At 35.7% G+C, this 16,425-nt stretch overlaps 1 protein-coding gene across 1 annotated transcript; it reads right to left on the bottom strand.

The window, feature by feature from the left end:
• Positions 1–1,230: 1,230 nt before the first annotated feature.
• Positions 1,231–9,952, bottom strand: LOC136254409 (uncharacterized). The gene is made up of 2 exons (XM_066047101.1): positions 9,819–9,952; positions 1,231–2,642 (listed from the first exon to the last, which is right to left on the bottom strand). The coding sequence occupies exons 1-2, from the start codon at positions 9,850–9,852 to the stop codon at positions 1,576–1,578; spliced, it is 1,101 nt and encodes a 366-aa protein (XP_065903173.1). The 5' UTR covers positions 9,853–9,952; the 3' UTR covers positions 1,231–1,575.
• Positions 9,953–16,425: the final 6,473 nt, after the last annotated feature.

The raw sequence follows: 16,425 nt of genomic DNA, 5'->3' as shown, positions 1-16,425 counted from the left end.
GTGGATTACTAACGGAATTAGTAACTTCGTTACTTGTAGTAATAATATTACGTAATATTAGATTTGTTACAGTAACTATATTACTTAGGTAACGCGTTACATTTGTAAGTAAAGTAACTTGAGTTATATTGAATTTTGAAAACTTGACTTTCACTTGAATTTCACTTGAAGTAACTTGAATTTCATGTTGAACTGTTGAACTGATTATACAGGTAGTGCCTTTACCAGTACCAAACATACATACAAACTAAACAACCACACACACTTCTTGGAAAACAATTTCAGAAGACCAGGCACATACCCACATCCAGTCTTTGGCTAGCTGTGGGTGCACACAGGGTTTAAATACCTTTAGATATTCTGCAGGTGTTGGTTTATAGCATGTTCACGTTGAGCTGAATCCTCAAAAACATTTAATAACTCATGGATGCAATTACACATGATCTTGAAATTTGGCTCATTAACTCTTGGTAGTACTGCTTGACCTGCTAAAAATATTTCAAAACCTTTTTATTCAAATGTTTGACATAATATTTATGGCCAATCAAAATTTTCACAATACATTTCCTGTGGTGAAGCCATATAAGTACAGTGTCCATTACAGTCTTTTCCTGAACTTGTAATGGAGCCGAAACGTATGTGTCTGTTGTTGACACCTTTGCTGTTACCAATAATCATCTGGTTGGCTGAAATGTTAACTCTGTTGAGAAAAAATCCACTGTTAATTTTTAGCTGTTTTTCAGGATTCAGCTCAACGTGAGCATACTATAGTACATAATTATTAGTCTACACATTACTTTGAATACCTTTCCAGTCATCACACTAACGTGTGCTCATTAGGTTATCAATGGTGGTGCTAAATTTGAACTCATTTGAGGTGTAAGCCCTTCTCCCTCTGTGTTACAAGATTAAAATTTAATTGTTAAATATTCTTGTAGCAGGTGTGATTAGCTGCTAAAAGTTTGATGCATGAAAATGGGTCACAATAGTGAATTCAGAGATTGGCCTTAAAATTTACGATTAAAAATACCCCTGTAATGGGCTGATAGTGTGGCTCCCTAACTTTTTTTTACTCTCATTGAGTCTACCAAGCTGTGAATCCCTGCAGCACCAGATCTAGATTGTAAGGCTGTCAAAGGTACATAGAAGAGATACGAATAGCTTGCAGTGCCAAGGAAGAACAGTACAATAACATTGATACTACTACTTCTATTATATACTCAATTTCATTCATGAACTAGCATGTACACACATCAGTTAACTGTTAGTATGCATGTATAAAATGTTAGACAGACAGTTAGTAATCAAAATCAATTGACTGTAAAAATCAAAAGCAAACTGTTCTGAGATGTGTTGTAAATATTTTTCTGGAGAGATGGCTAACAATTATAATAAATACTGCTTATTATACATTATTATACAGTACATTAGATTATGTACAGTTCAAATTAGTGCACTTATACAGTACAATGTATGTACTATTATGATCATTGCATCAATCACAAGCTGTCGTTTTCTTCACTACTACTGACAACTGTATTATTAGTGACAACAGTGTGATATGTTGCACGAAGCTTACTTAATTACTACTTTGTTAGATGTGAAAAACAAAAGGAACAACAATATCTGTTCTATAAGTGTCCCTGTCGCAGAAACTGCAAAATTGATGTCTCCTGCAACCTCAAGTAAAGAAAGAATAACAACCAAACCAGTGTTGATACCAATAGTGCAGTTTAATGCTATCGATATTTTCACATCTCTAGTTGGTATTGTACAGCATTGTCTTGTTGTTAAATAATAAAGGACAAATCCAGCAATCATCAAACCAATCTCTACAACATTAAACATGGTTAACAGTATAGCAAATAATGCGACAGTTGTAGTCCCTTGATTAGAAGGATCAAAAACAACAGTACATCGTCCATGAGTTGTCTTGTAGCCAATTCTACTACCAAGAGTGTCTACTAGGATGACACTGCCACTACATACAATTGATAATGAAACAATTAAAATAGCATATTTGCAGAGAACAGACATTGTATTTTCTGAATTTTCTGAAGTCTTGTAGCTCTGATACATGAGGTAAGCAAAGTGTATAAGTGTACTCATCTTTGAAGAATCATATACAACATAGAAAACACTTCCCATGTAAAACGTCACTGCACACACATCACCGTTACCCTGATTAATCTGTACGATCAACACTGTATGACTCAGCATAATAGTGACACACAGCGATACAATCAATACACCTGATACTGTCTGAAGTTCTGTGACAAGCAGATGTAATGTGACATTAGCAGCTGCCACAAGCATGGCAGCAATGATCACAATATTCAATATGATATGTACGTCATCTGAGTATGAGTCAACTGAACTACTTGATGTACAGTTGGTACCATTAGCAGGAGCCACAAACAGGTTAATATTGTTACTAGCAATTATCCAATCTTGAGTATTATTGATAATATTCACATCAGAGCGATTTATCCTGATAGTAAACTCATTCACAAAACAATACTGAGAGGAAGTTAGTAGCACACCAACACTGTTGTTGGACACCATGTCATCATTACCATCCATACAATAAATTAAATCAGGAAATACAGTTAGTAGAATGGACAATATTGCCATGATCATATCTGGAAAATAACAAATAAATAAATAAATACGTAGCTAGATGGAGTACTTTACTAGCTATTGTGATCTTTGTGCAGAAGTAGCCACTCATCACTGCAGCACATTGTATCTATAACATTTGATTGTTAGTATACTAGCTAATAACTAAATTGCTGCTACATAAAATTAATGCTGAAAATCAGTAATTCTGTAGCGGCCATTTTTTGGCTAAGTAAACCCAGTGTGGATACAAACAAGTACAGGAACTAAGAAAATGCAATTTTCACACATCCATAACTCTACAGTTTCCAAAACAATTATCCAAGTTTGTACTCTCAGGATGGGGTACCTTCTATTTGAATTTTGAGCTGAATCTGCTCAGCCATCACTGAGATATGTGCCTTTTAAGTTTTCCTTATTTTCTTTGTAATTTTCTTCATCTTCTTTTTGAATCAGTTAGAAAATTCTCTATAACCCATGCATGCTTCAGTTTGAGTGTTATACACAGTTCAATTTTTCATACAGATCAATGAGTTATGCACTATTTAAAACAAAATGTAAAAGCGGTTTTTTTGTCATGGATGCAGGGTACATCGCTTCAGTGAACAGGTTGAATATCGGTTTGTAGATAGATTAACCATCGTGGGAGTGCCTTTTGGTGGTTTGAAATGAATTGAGATAAATACCATCAAGTTATAACAAAAACATCAACCATGTGTATCAGATGCACAATCTAGTTTCTAGTTAATAGCAATATTATTATTGTCACATCTACCAGACATTGGCAGACAGACGACTGAACCGGATGAGCAGAAAATTAAAGATTAATCAACTTGAAGAAATTAATTGGGTGAGTTATAGTATGAAAACTAACTAGTGCACAATAAAAAATACTCTAATAATGCAGTCACTCTATTAAAGCAGTAAGATAGTATGCATTCTATTAAAGTGCCCAGTTATGGCACAAGTCACAATGTAGAGAGTTCAACTACATAACAAGAAACACAGTAAAGAGTTCAGCTATGTAACAGGTCTCCCTGCAGAGAGCTATGCAACAAGCTATTTCTGCAATGCTGCACCCCTTTTCACAGCTTGGCTGTTGTAGATTAGTTTTTTGCACATGCAAGTACTGAAGTCTTTGGGCCGGCATTTGTCTATATATTTTTATTTTTCACAGGCAAATAGCATTTTTACTCTTTAGAAATTAATTTTTATAACTTCATATTGTTGAGTTACATATGTATGACTGTTTTATATGGGTATCTCAAAATGCGTGCTTGCTACATACATGTATGGTTAGTTTTCACATTATAACTCACTGATATTTCAACAGATTTCCATTACATTACTGTACTTTGACAGTTTACTGACATACTGTAATTTATGCAATGGCTAGTTTGCATAAGCAGTTTAGCTGGCAGATGTGAGAACAAATTACGTATACACTAATGCTAATTTCTTTATTAGAATACCTTGATCATGTGATTGCTACATATGTTTGACATGTAGTCTATTTTGTTTGACTACAGTTTGTTAATATTTTGTACTACTCTAATCATTTTTTCCTGAGCACTCCTAATACAACACATATAGAATGATCTAGAATTTCATCCCTTAGCTAATACTCTCAGTAATTTCAAGTTTACACCATGATGGTTAGCCTATCAGCAGACTGAGTTTACACTTATTTTTGTAAGCCATTTACCCTGCAAGCATGACAAAATATCATACTTTGAAAATTGCTTCTAACTTTGAACTACCTCTACCAATCTGTAGATATATACTGGAGGATAGATGTATTGTATTCTCTTTATACCCTTCAGATTTGAAGAGAATCCAAGAAAGTTAGTGTATGTTATAAGAATTGTTGTAAGCATTGTGAAAAAAATTGTTGGAAGACGAAGAAAAATACAAGGCATATATCTCGAACCGATCTATGTACGTAGCTCAAAATTGGAAGAAAAGATGTCTCATTCCAAGGAAATATTTGATAGAAAAAATAGGCACTGTTTAGCCATTATTTAGATACAATTGTGTGATAATTGCATTTTCTTGGTTCCTGTATACAGTGTATACAGATCACAGCATGCCCAGACATTGACAAACTGACTTTTATGGCTACATGACACATTGTTGTGTGTTCTGGTCAACATAAAACATTATGTACACATTTCCTTAAACATATCTAACCAAATGAATTACTATAGGGAAACAAAGAAATAATATTGATAAATCCTCAACAGCTACACGTATACAGTGTAATATAGTTAAGAACGTGAAACCTTCTAGTCTGAATAGGAATCCTTGCTATGTTGACTCATACTTTTAGAAGTATGTTAAGGCAACACAGTAACTGCAGAAACCCTTCTAAAAGAGTAAGTCGATATGTGAAACCCATCTAGCTATCTTTTATCACATTGTAACTTCTTTGTAAGTATTTACTTACAGTGTAGTCCTTAACGCTCTACACATTTAGATATTGACAATCTGGAAGTGCCATGAAAAAGCATTTCACTGCTACTGCATGATGACCTGTTGAGTTCTGTATTGTTTTTGTATACAGTACAGTGTAGCTACAAGGCCAGAAATCATTTAAATACTTCACCATTAAATGCCTATCTCACAAAAGATCACTCATTTCACCTATTTTAACTGTTAAACACAATTTGTGTACAAATGATGTCATAATTAACAACAGGTCATCAATATTGTTGAATTTCATTAGTGATCCCAGCACTTTACAACAATTAAGGATGTCCCAGAAGTTTCTGAAAATTTATATCACTAATTGCTATACCAAAGTATACTAGATTAAAAGTGATGTCAAAATACAATGGAGCCTATCAAAACTCAAGGGTGTCATCTGGGGGATTCGGAGTGTTTGGATGAACCCCCCTTTAGTGGCAGAATATTTTTACATTAAAATTAACATCAAATCTTACAGCCCTGGAGCTCTCCAGTTGCTACTTGCACACTGGTGTGGCTCTGAACTACTTTTGAGGGTCACAATACTGATGAATCTAGTATTGCATCACGTGAATTGCATCACGTGAATTGCGCACATCCTGTGGATGCATGGAGGAACTGTTGGTTGTGCAGCTATGGTAAACTTAGGTGGTTGTGTTATACATGTGTCAGGTATTAGTTGAGTAAATACACTTTTAAGTAAATGTGGTTATTGTACACTGTGTGACATACCGTATAGCGGGAAATTTTTGAAAGGTTAAATTTTCGAAAAATTCGAAAATAACAATGTATTTTCAAAAATAGTACATCCCGGCTTTGAAGTGACAATCAAAGAAAGTATAGCTAGGTATATATAAATGATTTTTGCGAATGCACGCATGCATAGGTTCTGCTAATATCAGTTAGCTATAGGCTTGATGTATTATAGCTAGGCACTGGGCCACACACAAGTAGTTTGCCATATATAGCTATAGCTACCACGCGCGCGCGCATATGAGCGAGCACGAATGACACCACGAGCCTTGAAGCCCATAAGAGCTCGAGAGACCAGAAATTACTAGGAAAGACTATAATTATCAGCAAACATCTATATGGGCTGGAAAACACCATGTACTTAGCTATGGCTCGATCCGCAGGCCACTGAGGCGAAGTCCGCCAAACAACATGGTTCAACCTACGAAACAAGACCCTAGGATAGCTATACGAGATTGCTATCAAAGCCAGATTGCTATCAAAGCCAGATTGAACGAGTGCTATCAAAGCCAGATTGCTATCAAAGCCAGAAAAAGAGTGCTAACGAGTGCTATCAAAGCCAGAAAAAGAGTGTTATCAAAGCCAGAAAAAGAGTGCTAACGAGTGCTATCAAAGCCAGAAAAAGAGTGCTATCAAAGCCAGATTGAACGTTTATCTAGCTGTACTGAACAATTAAAGCAGCTATGTATGTGATCAACGCAACCACTGTTAGCTTCCTCCGTGAATTAATTATCTACGGTGCGGCACGGTAAAGAGACATTGTTTCGAAAATATTTTTTCGAATTTCTAATCAAGCACTCTTTTTCGAAAATTTCCCGCTATACGGTACTTTGTTGTATACTTATTTTAGAGCACACCTTTAGTAGTTGTACAGATAGGTTTTCTGGTTATTATAATTACACTTTGGTTTTGTAAGTTTTCATGCATTATGTAATTATTTTCTTTGTACAGCTTCAGGTATGAAGCTGCTACTTTTTGTATTGTTCTATTGTGTATTGTACCAGTTGATTGCTGTTTCGTAAAATAGTTAGTTGTATTATTCTGAACTGGTATCAAATCTCAACAGATGTATATTTACATGATAAATGTTTTTGTTCAGGGGAGGGGGGTAGGTCATGACGCATGCATGATGTATGTATGCGTAATGACTATCGTGCAAGTACTAAAAATATTTCAAATGAGCTGAATAGTCTTTACAAAAAGTAAAGGAAGGGGCATATTGGGGCATGATACATATTTCGATTCTACTCTGTTTGTTGTTTACAATGGTGTAAGTCATAGTTATAAAAATGCTGCCATTATGGAGTAAATAGAATTACAAAGATGACAATGTGTGGTGGTCACAACTTTTGCATCAACAGTAGCAGTGTGTGATCACCAGTGATCATATTACAATCATTGTTGTGTGACTTATTACTTTCAACAGATAGTATGACTAGTGTATGTTTAATAAAAATTATTTTGTTAGCACTTCGTAGTGCACGTGGTCTTGTCCTACTCCACCCCTGGTTTTTGTCTATTCGTCACATGTTGTATGAATGTGATGCCTCAAATAGTAATACTGGAGTACAAACCAAGTATGAAGTTACGGGCCATCAACAGGAGGACTGGCTGAGAATAACTTATACCTAGAAGAGAGTATTGCCAACTAATGGAGGGCTCCCATGTGCTAGGAAGTTGAAGTTGGCTGTCAGTAGTGTGTTGTCTGGAAGTGAAGATTAGCTACTGTAGTTAGTATTAACTACAATAGGTTTATAGTTTCTATAAGCCACATAAACAGCAGTGTATAGGTATAGTTAGATGCACAAACAGCACCTTTTAATTTTAATGCCTAAGGGCACATTTTGTGTGCATCATTTTTATTCAAATGTGGGGATTTGAAGCACCCAGGCCTTGCACAAAGACATTCCACACTTCAAATCCAGAGGGGTCGCCAATACCCATGCAAACTTCTAAGTTGTGTACGAGAGTCCCAATATTTAAGTATTTCAAAACATATTTCTGTATTATTTCAATAAATATTTCATGGATTTATAATTGGATTTCTCAGATAGTGTACAAGAATCCCAAGACACTGGCTACCCCTCATCAAATCCAAACCCCCTTCCAGAAAAATCCTACCTCACCTCTGAAATTATTGTGATAGTGTTTATATTAATGTTTCTCTTAATCTAACCATCAAGTCTTATAGCTCAGAGATTACATTTTGATGTACTATAATTGTTTCTGGTAACAGTCTAGCCTTCGGCTTTCTTGCTTTTTAGAATATGCACACAAGTGATGTCATATGTAAGCAATTATTTATATTGCTGCTAGGGCTATATTAATGTCATACATGAATTGTACTTCATGGTATCAACTACTAACATGGACTGTCTTACCAGGCATGCGCTCCTTAAAGTTTATATCAGAACAGATACCAAAACTGTGCATTATTGCCTAGTAAGAACACTAAAATATGTATATAGTTTAAAACAAAGTACCCAAGGAAGCCATATACTTAATTGCATACCTTGCATTGAGTTCCAGAAGCTTCTAAAAATTCATACCACTAATTGCATGGGAATAACAGGCAATAGCTAATCAAAAGTGTTTTAAAAACATATACACTAGAGTCCACTATACCAGTAAAGCCATACAAGAAGTCAAAAATCATACTAAAATGGCATGACCTGAGCCATGGATACACAGTGACTGTAAGAAGCAATTTAATAATCTTTAATAGTCCATCTAACATCAATTACAGTGTTAAAAACAATAAAACACAGGCAGAACAGATAATTGAAATTTTTTAAATGTTGCCAAAACTGTAAGGATAGAAGCCAAACAAAGTAGTGTACGGCTACCACTTTATGCCACAATACTAAACTCACAGGAAGCATGTGAACTTTCTAGTTCCATTCAATGTCTGCCTTCTGCTCTTCACCATTCCTATTATCTTCAATTTAATGGTAATCTTTTCTTTTCATGCACAAAAACCATACCAAGGCATTAATTTTCCACATCAACATTTTCCTTAGATGATCATAGTTAGATGACACAAAACTATTTTAAGCACTTATACGTATAGTTGTTGCACTTATAAAACGATAGCATAGGACCACACCCTTGAATGATCACTTGTACCCTTGCGAGACGATGTTGCAATCGAGCAGTACTGTACTCAGTCACAGTCACACATGTGATCATAGCTATACTATAACCCCTTTGCTAGCTACTTCATTTTTTTTTTAAATTAACAGCATAGTAGGTTAATTTAGGCACACAATCATAGTAACACAACTACGCAGCTTAAGTGTAGTTGTAACATTATAGCTACTTGGTCAGATTGAACACCGTAGCACATTTCTCGTAAGCCGGGTGAGGCTGGTAATTGTAAATGTCAAATATGACGGTACGTGCTCTTCAGAGTTTAGTGCAATGGCGGATCCAGGATGGGGCATTTGGGGCAAATGCCCCCCACCCCCTCAGTAGAAGAGCCATAGCTGCTTCTTTTGATAGAAATACTGTATACCTTGTCATAGTTGTCAAACCAAAATCAATTTATATAAAACTGTATATTATCACCATTTATTGCAAAGTTACCTGAAACTAAAGTTAAAAACTGTCACCCAGCACCTTCGTACGTACTAAGCGCCTCTAAAAATAATTATCGTATGGCTGTGTTTAAGACTTACATAGCCTTTTAAACAGCTTTTAAGACTTCACAACCATCTGCAATGGACAATCAACCTACTAAAGAGTGATCATTGCTGCTTAAAAATACAGCAACTAACAAGAGAATATGCTCTCCCCAACCACCTGTACAACTTAGCCTGTTTGTGCCCCTCTCCTTGCCAGCTCCTGGATCCGCCCCTGTAGTGCATGCACGAAGTCAAATGATAATACTGGTTTTCGTAAAGCCAGAGTAGTTTAAGTATCTATAATTGTAGAGAACTAGCTAGATATTCCCCTAGTCTAGCCGGCAGTAGTTGGCTTACCTTGGGTGTCACTCATTGACAATAGTCGCATCATGTTTCCTTTGGCGATTTCAGACCTCCAAAATTTTACACCATCAATAAAATCTTTACACGTAACAATTAACAGCTTTATGGTCTGTTTCAATCTGCAGTCACGTTTTAATTCTTACTCCGTAAAATTCCGTGCAACCATTCCGGAAATGTACGTACTGTACATTTAAGTAATTATTTTCCTCATACTGAGGGAGTAATTCCACCTACCTTGAATGCCTTTGGCTCCGTCCCACATCATCTTCTATTTGTCATGTTAAGAGCATGCAGTCACTGAAGGTGCCTCTTGTGAACTACGTGGCTATGTTGAATCCGGCATATTATATAATTATTCACAGTTGTAATACCGGGCACTGTAAAAAATAGTAGAGGTGTGCGATTATCTAGATATATTCAATTATCGAGATATCATAAGACTTATCGAGATAAGGATGATAGGTTTATTAATCTAGATAATAGTAAACGTCCGTAAATTATTTGTATACCTGATGGTATAGGCACCTCCTGGGGGGGTCCACCACTTGGGAACAGTGTTAAGACTAACATTTTTCTTTTTTTTCAAATTGCAATTTGCTCACTTCACTGGTTACAATATTGGCAGTTTACAATTGTTTCAGTTAGATACTGAGATATGTTAGATAATCGAGATAAAACGGAAATATCGAGATATGTCTAAATTAGTCATCGCACACCTCTAAAAATTAGTAGTGCATTTCACTACTAATTTCTGCCACAATACTCAAGTAATGACGTCCACTACTTTAGACCTTTGCTACTCTGAACATCACTACACAAAAATAGCGAGTATTGTAGCAGAGATTAGTAATAAACTTCACTACATTTAGTAGTGATCTTCACTAGTTTGCTTTCACTCTGTGTTATTGCCGCTACTAGGAGTTGGGAGACTTCACCAATTCCTTTTAATTGAGGTGTGTTTCAGGGTGACACTATGTCCTGGCCTATTATGTTTTTAACCCTCTGCTACAATTAGCTACTGAACTTAATCATGGCCATAGCCACACCATCCCATTGTCTATACAACTCAGAGGATCTACCCCACTGAATAGATTGTAAGCTCAGCGGCAGCAACACAATAGAGGCTTAATGATAACCACAAAACAACACGAGGTAACACTTACAATCTACGTCATCAGGTGAGCAATAATTAAGATACAACAACTATGCATGCCAGGTTAGTAATGCTATTACATACCTCCCCCCTTAAAACATCATTACAGATCAAGATGTTGTGCATATGCACGAAAACTGATGAATGTATGTTTTGTCAGTAACCATCATAATAGTCAACGGGTCTTATGACTCTTTCACTCCTGGTTGTCCAGACTGAGGAGCTGCTGGTGGCTCATCACAAGTGGCAGGAGCTGGATTTTCATCACAATGGTATTGACACAATAGTGGATCCCACTGTCCTTCAGAATCTGAGCATTCAGTTCTTGGGTCTGGTCTCAGAAGTGGTCTGACTCTATTCACGTAAACCACCCATTCTTTGTTGTCTGTTCTTATATTGCACGTGAGTATAATACTATTACAGATGATTCAATTATGTGAAGTGGATGGAAGAAGGAAATGAACCTCCTGAGCTGGATGATAATGTGCATGTACTTAGACTAATTCAAGATGGCTCTTGTAGAATAATGTTTCTCTGTCTCTGAGATGTCTATATACTCAACTTGAGATCTGTTGATTGGTTGCCTTGCTCAACGAGAGTAAAACATTATATGTTTCCTTCCAAATAATTAAAGAGAAAATGGAAACCTACCCCCAAGTATTATAATATTCTTCCATGGAACAGTCAGTCAAGGCTTATGCAGATGATGCGACATTGATATCTGATTTACCTAGAAGCACATGCATCTGTGTTGCAGCAAACTGATCAAAAAGCAGCAGACCCACATGGATTTGTCTTTCAAGTCTGTCTCCTATCTGTTTGCTGGCCACAGTCATAGGAAAGAGGTTGGCACTAATTTTTCTGGGAAATTATTGGAGGTGTCCTTGACTGAGTGTCATGCTACTAAAACTGCTGCAAACAAGGAAGTGATTGACTCAGCCACATACCTGCTACTAATCTGTGCATATGTGGCTATACAAATTATCATTTCCCTATTACATTTTCATTTGTCTGTGGATGCCATTACCGTTATTATGAAGTCTGCTGAACTGGACAGATTAGGAACTCCCTATTACTATGAAACTGGTCGTGTGTGCTCGAGGGCACACTACAATTTAGTTTCTGTATGTCATACACATGCATCATAAATGATGGTTCTCTCTCCTTTACTTCTGAAACGTCTAGAGCTTGTGGTCCAGGAAACTAAACTCCATCACTGCCTGTGCATACAGTACATGTGACTGTGTTGTAAGTTTGGTCAAGTTTCATGTTTACTGAATCTCCGTAGCTATGATCACTTCTAAATGTACACTAAGTAATGATGGGACCCACACATTAATGTAACAAGATCATCATAAATTATATAGTCTGATCATATGTGATATCATATACACATGTTATAGCTATTTCACAGCAGGATATATTAGTTATTGACATGAGTCCAAGGCAAAGCCAAGGACGAGTGCTAATAACTACAGCTGGTGTGATATAACTGATATTTGCAATGGAGGTCATTTATACATTTTGTTATCTGATGTGATATTTAAAATTAAAATCAGAAGTGATACTCAACTGCATGCATGTGCTCAGCACATGCAGCACATGTAAGCATTCCAAGCTAGGGGTATCTAGGGACATGCTCCCCAGTTGAAAATAAATGCTCTGAAGTGGCATTTGGAGGCTATTTACATACAAAATCCTTTTCTCCTTTTGTTAACATCAAGGACATATCCTGGTACCAATTAATTCAGTAGCCAATTTTACTTTCATGATACAAATATTCTGAAAGTGAGTTTAGTTCTTTGAGACACGGAAGCAATGTTGATTGTAACTGCTAAAGCATGACATGAATTAACTATAGCCCAAGTAGTCTTTGTCATTTTGTAAGTATGAACATTTGAGATCTATATCAAAAGACTGCTGGAAAATGTTGATCTCTATATAACCATCAGTACAATAGAGCGAAGAGCTTTCTGATACAAACAAGCTAGCAAGCATATAATGGTTTCTGCTTAATATGTAAGTGTACACTTTGTAAGGGTTCATAATTGATATAATACATTAATTTGAGTACTAATGTGTATGTACATAGGTATGCATACCAAAATACACACCAAAATTTGTTCAAATTTGCATATACCAATTGAATATACATACCACAATTAGTTCCAATTGGATATACCATATAGGAAACCTATCATTTAGTTTCAAGGAAGCCCTTAAAATTATACATCTGCACACTGCATGATAGCTAATTCTTAGGGATATAATAGTCATAACATTGTGTATAGTACAATAGTTACATGTGGCGTGATCATGTTGATTTTGATCATGATCATGTTGGCTAGGTCATGCTCATGATTGTGTTGGCTAGATCACAATCAAGTTGGCTAGATCATGATCATGTTGGCTTTGATCATGATCATGTTGGCTAGATCATGATCATGTTGGCTTTGATCATTGATACACAGGAACTCAAATTTAAAAAAAAAATCTTGTAGATTATGTATATCTTGGGGTTGTTTGGCACGCAAGAGTAATCTTGGGGGGGGGGGGGGGGGGGGGGGCATGGCCACCATTTTCACTGTTCCTATTGTAAATTGTATTTCTATTAACCTGTAAAATTAATACGTTATATACTTTAATCCATTAAACTGATCAGACATGTTATATCAAAATGTCACTACATCCAGTTCAGTAAACTGAAAATTGAAGCTATCAGAAAAATTTTCATTACTTGTTCAATCTATACCACAGTTAGAACAAGTAAATATTCAATGTGATTAAATATTTATAGCCAATGTGATAGAAATTAATTATATATAGTAAGATAATATTATGTCAATAAAAAAATGATGAAGAGCTATACAGTACTAGCTATCTAGTATGTTATTGTCCAGAAGCTATAACTGTATAAACGTACTCTTCCTTACTAATAGTTGATGCTCAGTTAGGAAGTAAAGATCTGCCCAGGCTTCAACATAAATTTAATTGTGTTGAGACCACTAAAACACAATTATATGGTTTCTTGTCAGAACAATCTATAGTAGCTATACTGTGGTTGAATGCTTCCTATATACACAAGTTTCTGGTCTAGTAATATATTATACATCCCCATAGTGGGAACACTGACCAGTGGGATAATTCTGAAGAAGCACTTATGCAGTATATGTACCACCCTATATTATACTCTTGATAGAAAAGGTCATGCTCTCCTTGCCCTATATCCTAGCCTATAGCAACATTTCGATACACAAGCTAAAAGTCGCCGAAAAATGACAATAATTGGCCATGGGATAATGTAGTTGTAAAAACACACTGAAATGGTTAGTTGTATCACTGAATAGGATTAGTGAAACCAACAAATCAACTTCCTAACAAGTGTAGCAGCATTGTCTAATAACTTGTCTATAGTCCATAGTATTGTGGGCAGGTGTATATTGGACACAAGAGGTAATTGTAATATTATTATTGTTGTAGAGTCAGTGTGTTGTGTATCTTAATTTCTGAATCTCATGGTGAAGAGAGTGTTGTTTGTTATACATGTATACATGGGATATTTCTGTACTGTCAACAGTCAACACATTCTTCTTCCTGTAACCCACAAGTAAGCAGCTGCAGGTGGTTGTGTTGGTGGTGATTCTGTTGTAGTATATTGATTGTGTTGGCTATGTTCTCCTGACATTGTTATGAAACATTGTATACAATATCCGGTTTAATTTCACTACAGCAACACATCATATATCCATTAACAGTTGTGTAGTAGCCAAATAAAACATGTAGGACACACATTAATGAAACAGATCATATTATGTGTTGTCATTACACATTCAGGAGTTCACTTTGTTACATCACCACATGCCACTTAAATGTGACTTCGTCATCACATATTACTGGTATGTAAGTCCAACTTTTGGTCCTAGTTATTGGTAATGGTATGTAAGCTTGGAAACATGCATTCCTGTCATGCTCTCTCCTTGTGTCTTGCATATATTATAACCATGTCTTGAACAACCATTATCAGGATAATTGAGTTGTCTGGTAAGTGTGCAAGTACACAAGGGAAAGCTAAGGGAGTCAAAGTTGGCTCTCCAGTAACTTCACGTACATGTATTCATACCAGATTAAAACTCCGTACCTTTAATTTACATGCAGCTATATACTGATCAATAGAAGTTACAACTAATTATTAATTCATAATTTCTTTTGCAAAGTATATCAGCCTTAGCTACTGGCACAAACTTAATGCTTTGAGTTTAAAGGCTTATATTTTACTTGCAGCTCTATACATCTGTCTCTGATAAGCATTTATTATGGTGAAGGTTGATACACACAGCTATGTACATAAGCCATACTGAGATTGACATATCCACAATAGCCAACATTGAGCGTGCATATGTATTTAGTGTTTTATATTGTTACTGTAACCACACATAAAAATTTTAATGTATTATTTTTTGTAGGTTATAGCTAATACTGCTGTGAACCAATTTACCAAAATTGGAAGGTGAACAATTATTGGATATTGACCGGTTATTGTCACATTATAAATTAGCAAATGCAATGGTACCCAATGTGTATGTTGGAAAGCCTTACCTACCTACCAACCTATCGACCACCCACCTTAGCAATGCATAGTAACGTAATTAGAGAATTATGAAATTACAATAAGTTTACTGGTACCAGAGTGACAAAATAACAATTAATACATACATTTACACTAGCTTGCTTTGAAGTTATAGTATGATGTTAAGAGTTGCCAGAAAGCCTTCTTAGCCAATAATTTATAGGCTTGTGGGAATTATGCTCCAAGTATTCTATTCAGAATTTCTCTCAAAATCTCTTCATTGCATGTGCTCATCTATTTTATTCTTTTATATAAATTACTAATTATGCATGGCCCTGCATAAATTTACTGGATAGCTCTATCTTGTGTTCTTAACTTCTTATACAGTCTCGTCATAGTTTAATTGCAACATAAGTACATGTGCAGTCATACTACATAGCTTTATGATTTGAAATCAGATTTTGCTTGAATCAACTATATCATAGGGATTGTCTCTAATCCTCTGGATGAAAAAGCAACTATTTGGTGGTGAAATTATTTGAATGCTACCTACTGTAATTAAAGTGTATCAGAATCTACAAAAATTTATTACCACACAAAACAATGCGTTAACCCTATGTAAGGTGCAGTATAATCACGTGCAATTACACCTTTAATTATGCACCTATGTATTATCCTCCATTATTCCCTGATTATTCTAGCAGAATTCGCTAGCAGAATATCGTCTGCCATCAAAGTTCCCAAAATTATGCCAGTGTAATTCCCTCATCCTTAGCCAATAATCATCCTGTTCTGGTTTAAAATTTTCACAATATACAGTTGTACCATTTGAACTGTACTCTTGTAATCAAGGACTATCATCCCCGTGACTAAAATATATA

This window comes from Dysidea avara, chromosome 4 (assembly GCF_963678975.1).
Source record: "Dysidea avara chromosome 4, odDysAvar1.4, whole genome shotgun sequence".
In the NCBI taxonomy this organism is placed as follows: Eukaryota; Metazoa; Porifera; class Demospongiae; order Dictyoceratida; family Dysideidae; genus Dysidea; species Dysidea avara.
This window is presented reverse-complemented; position numbering and strand designations above follow the sequence as displayed.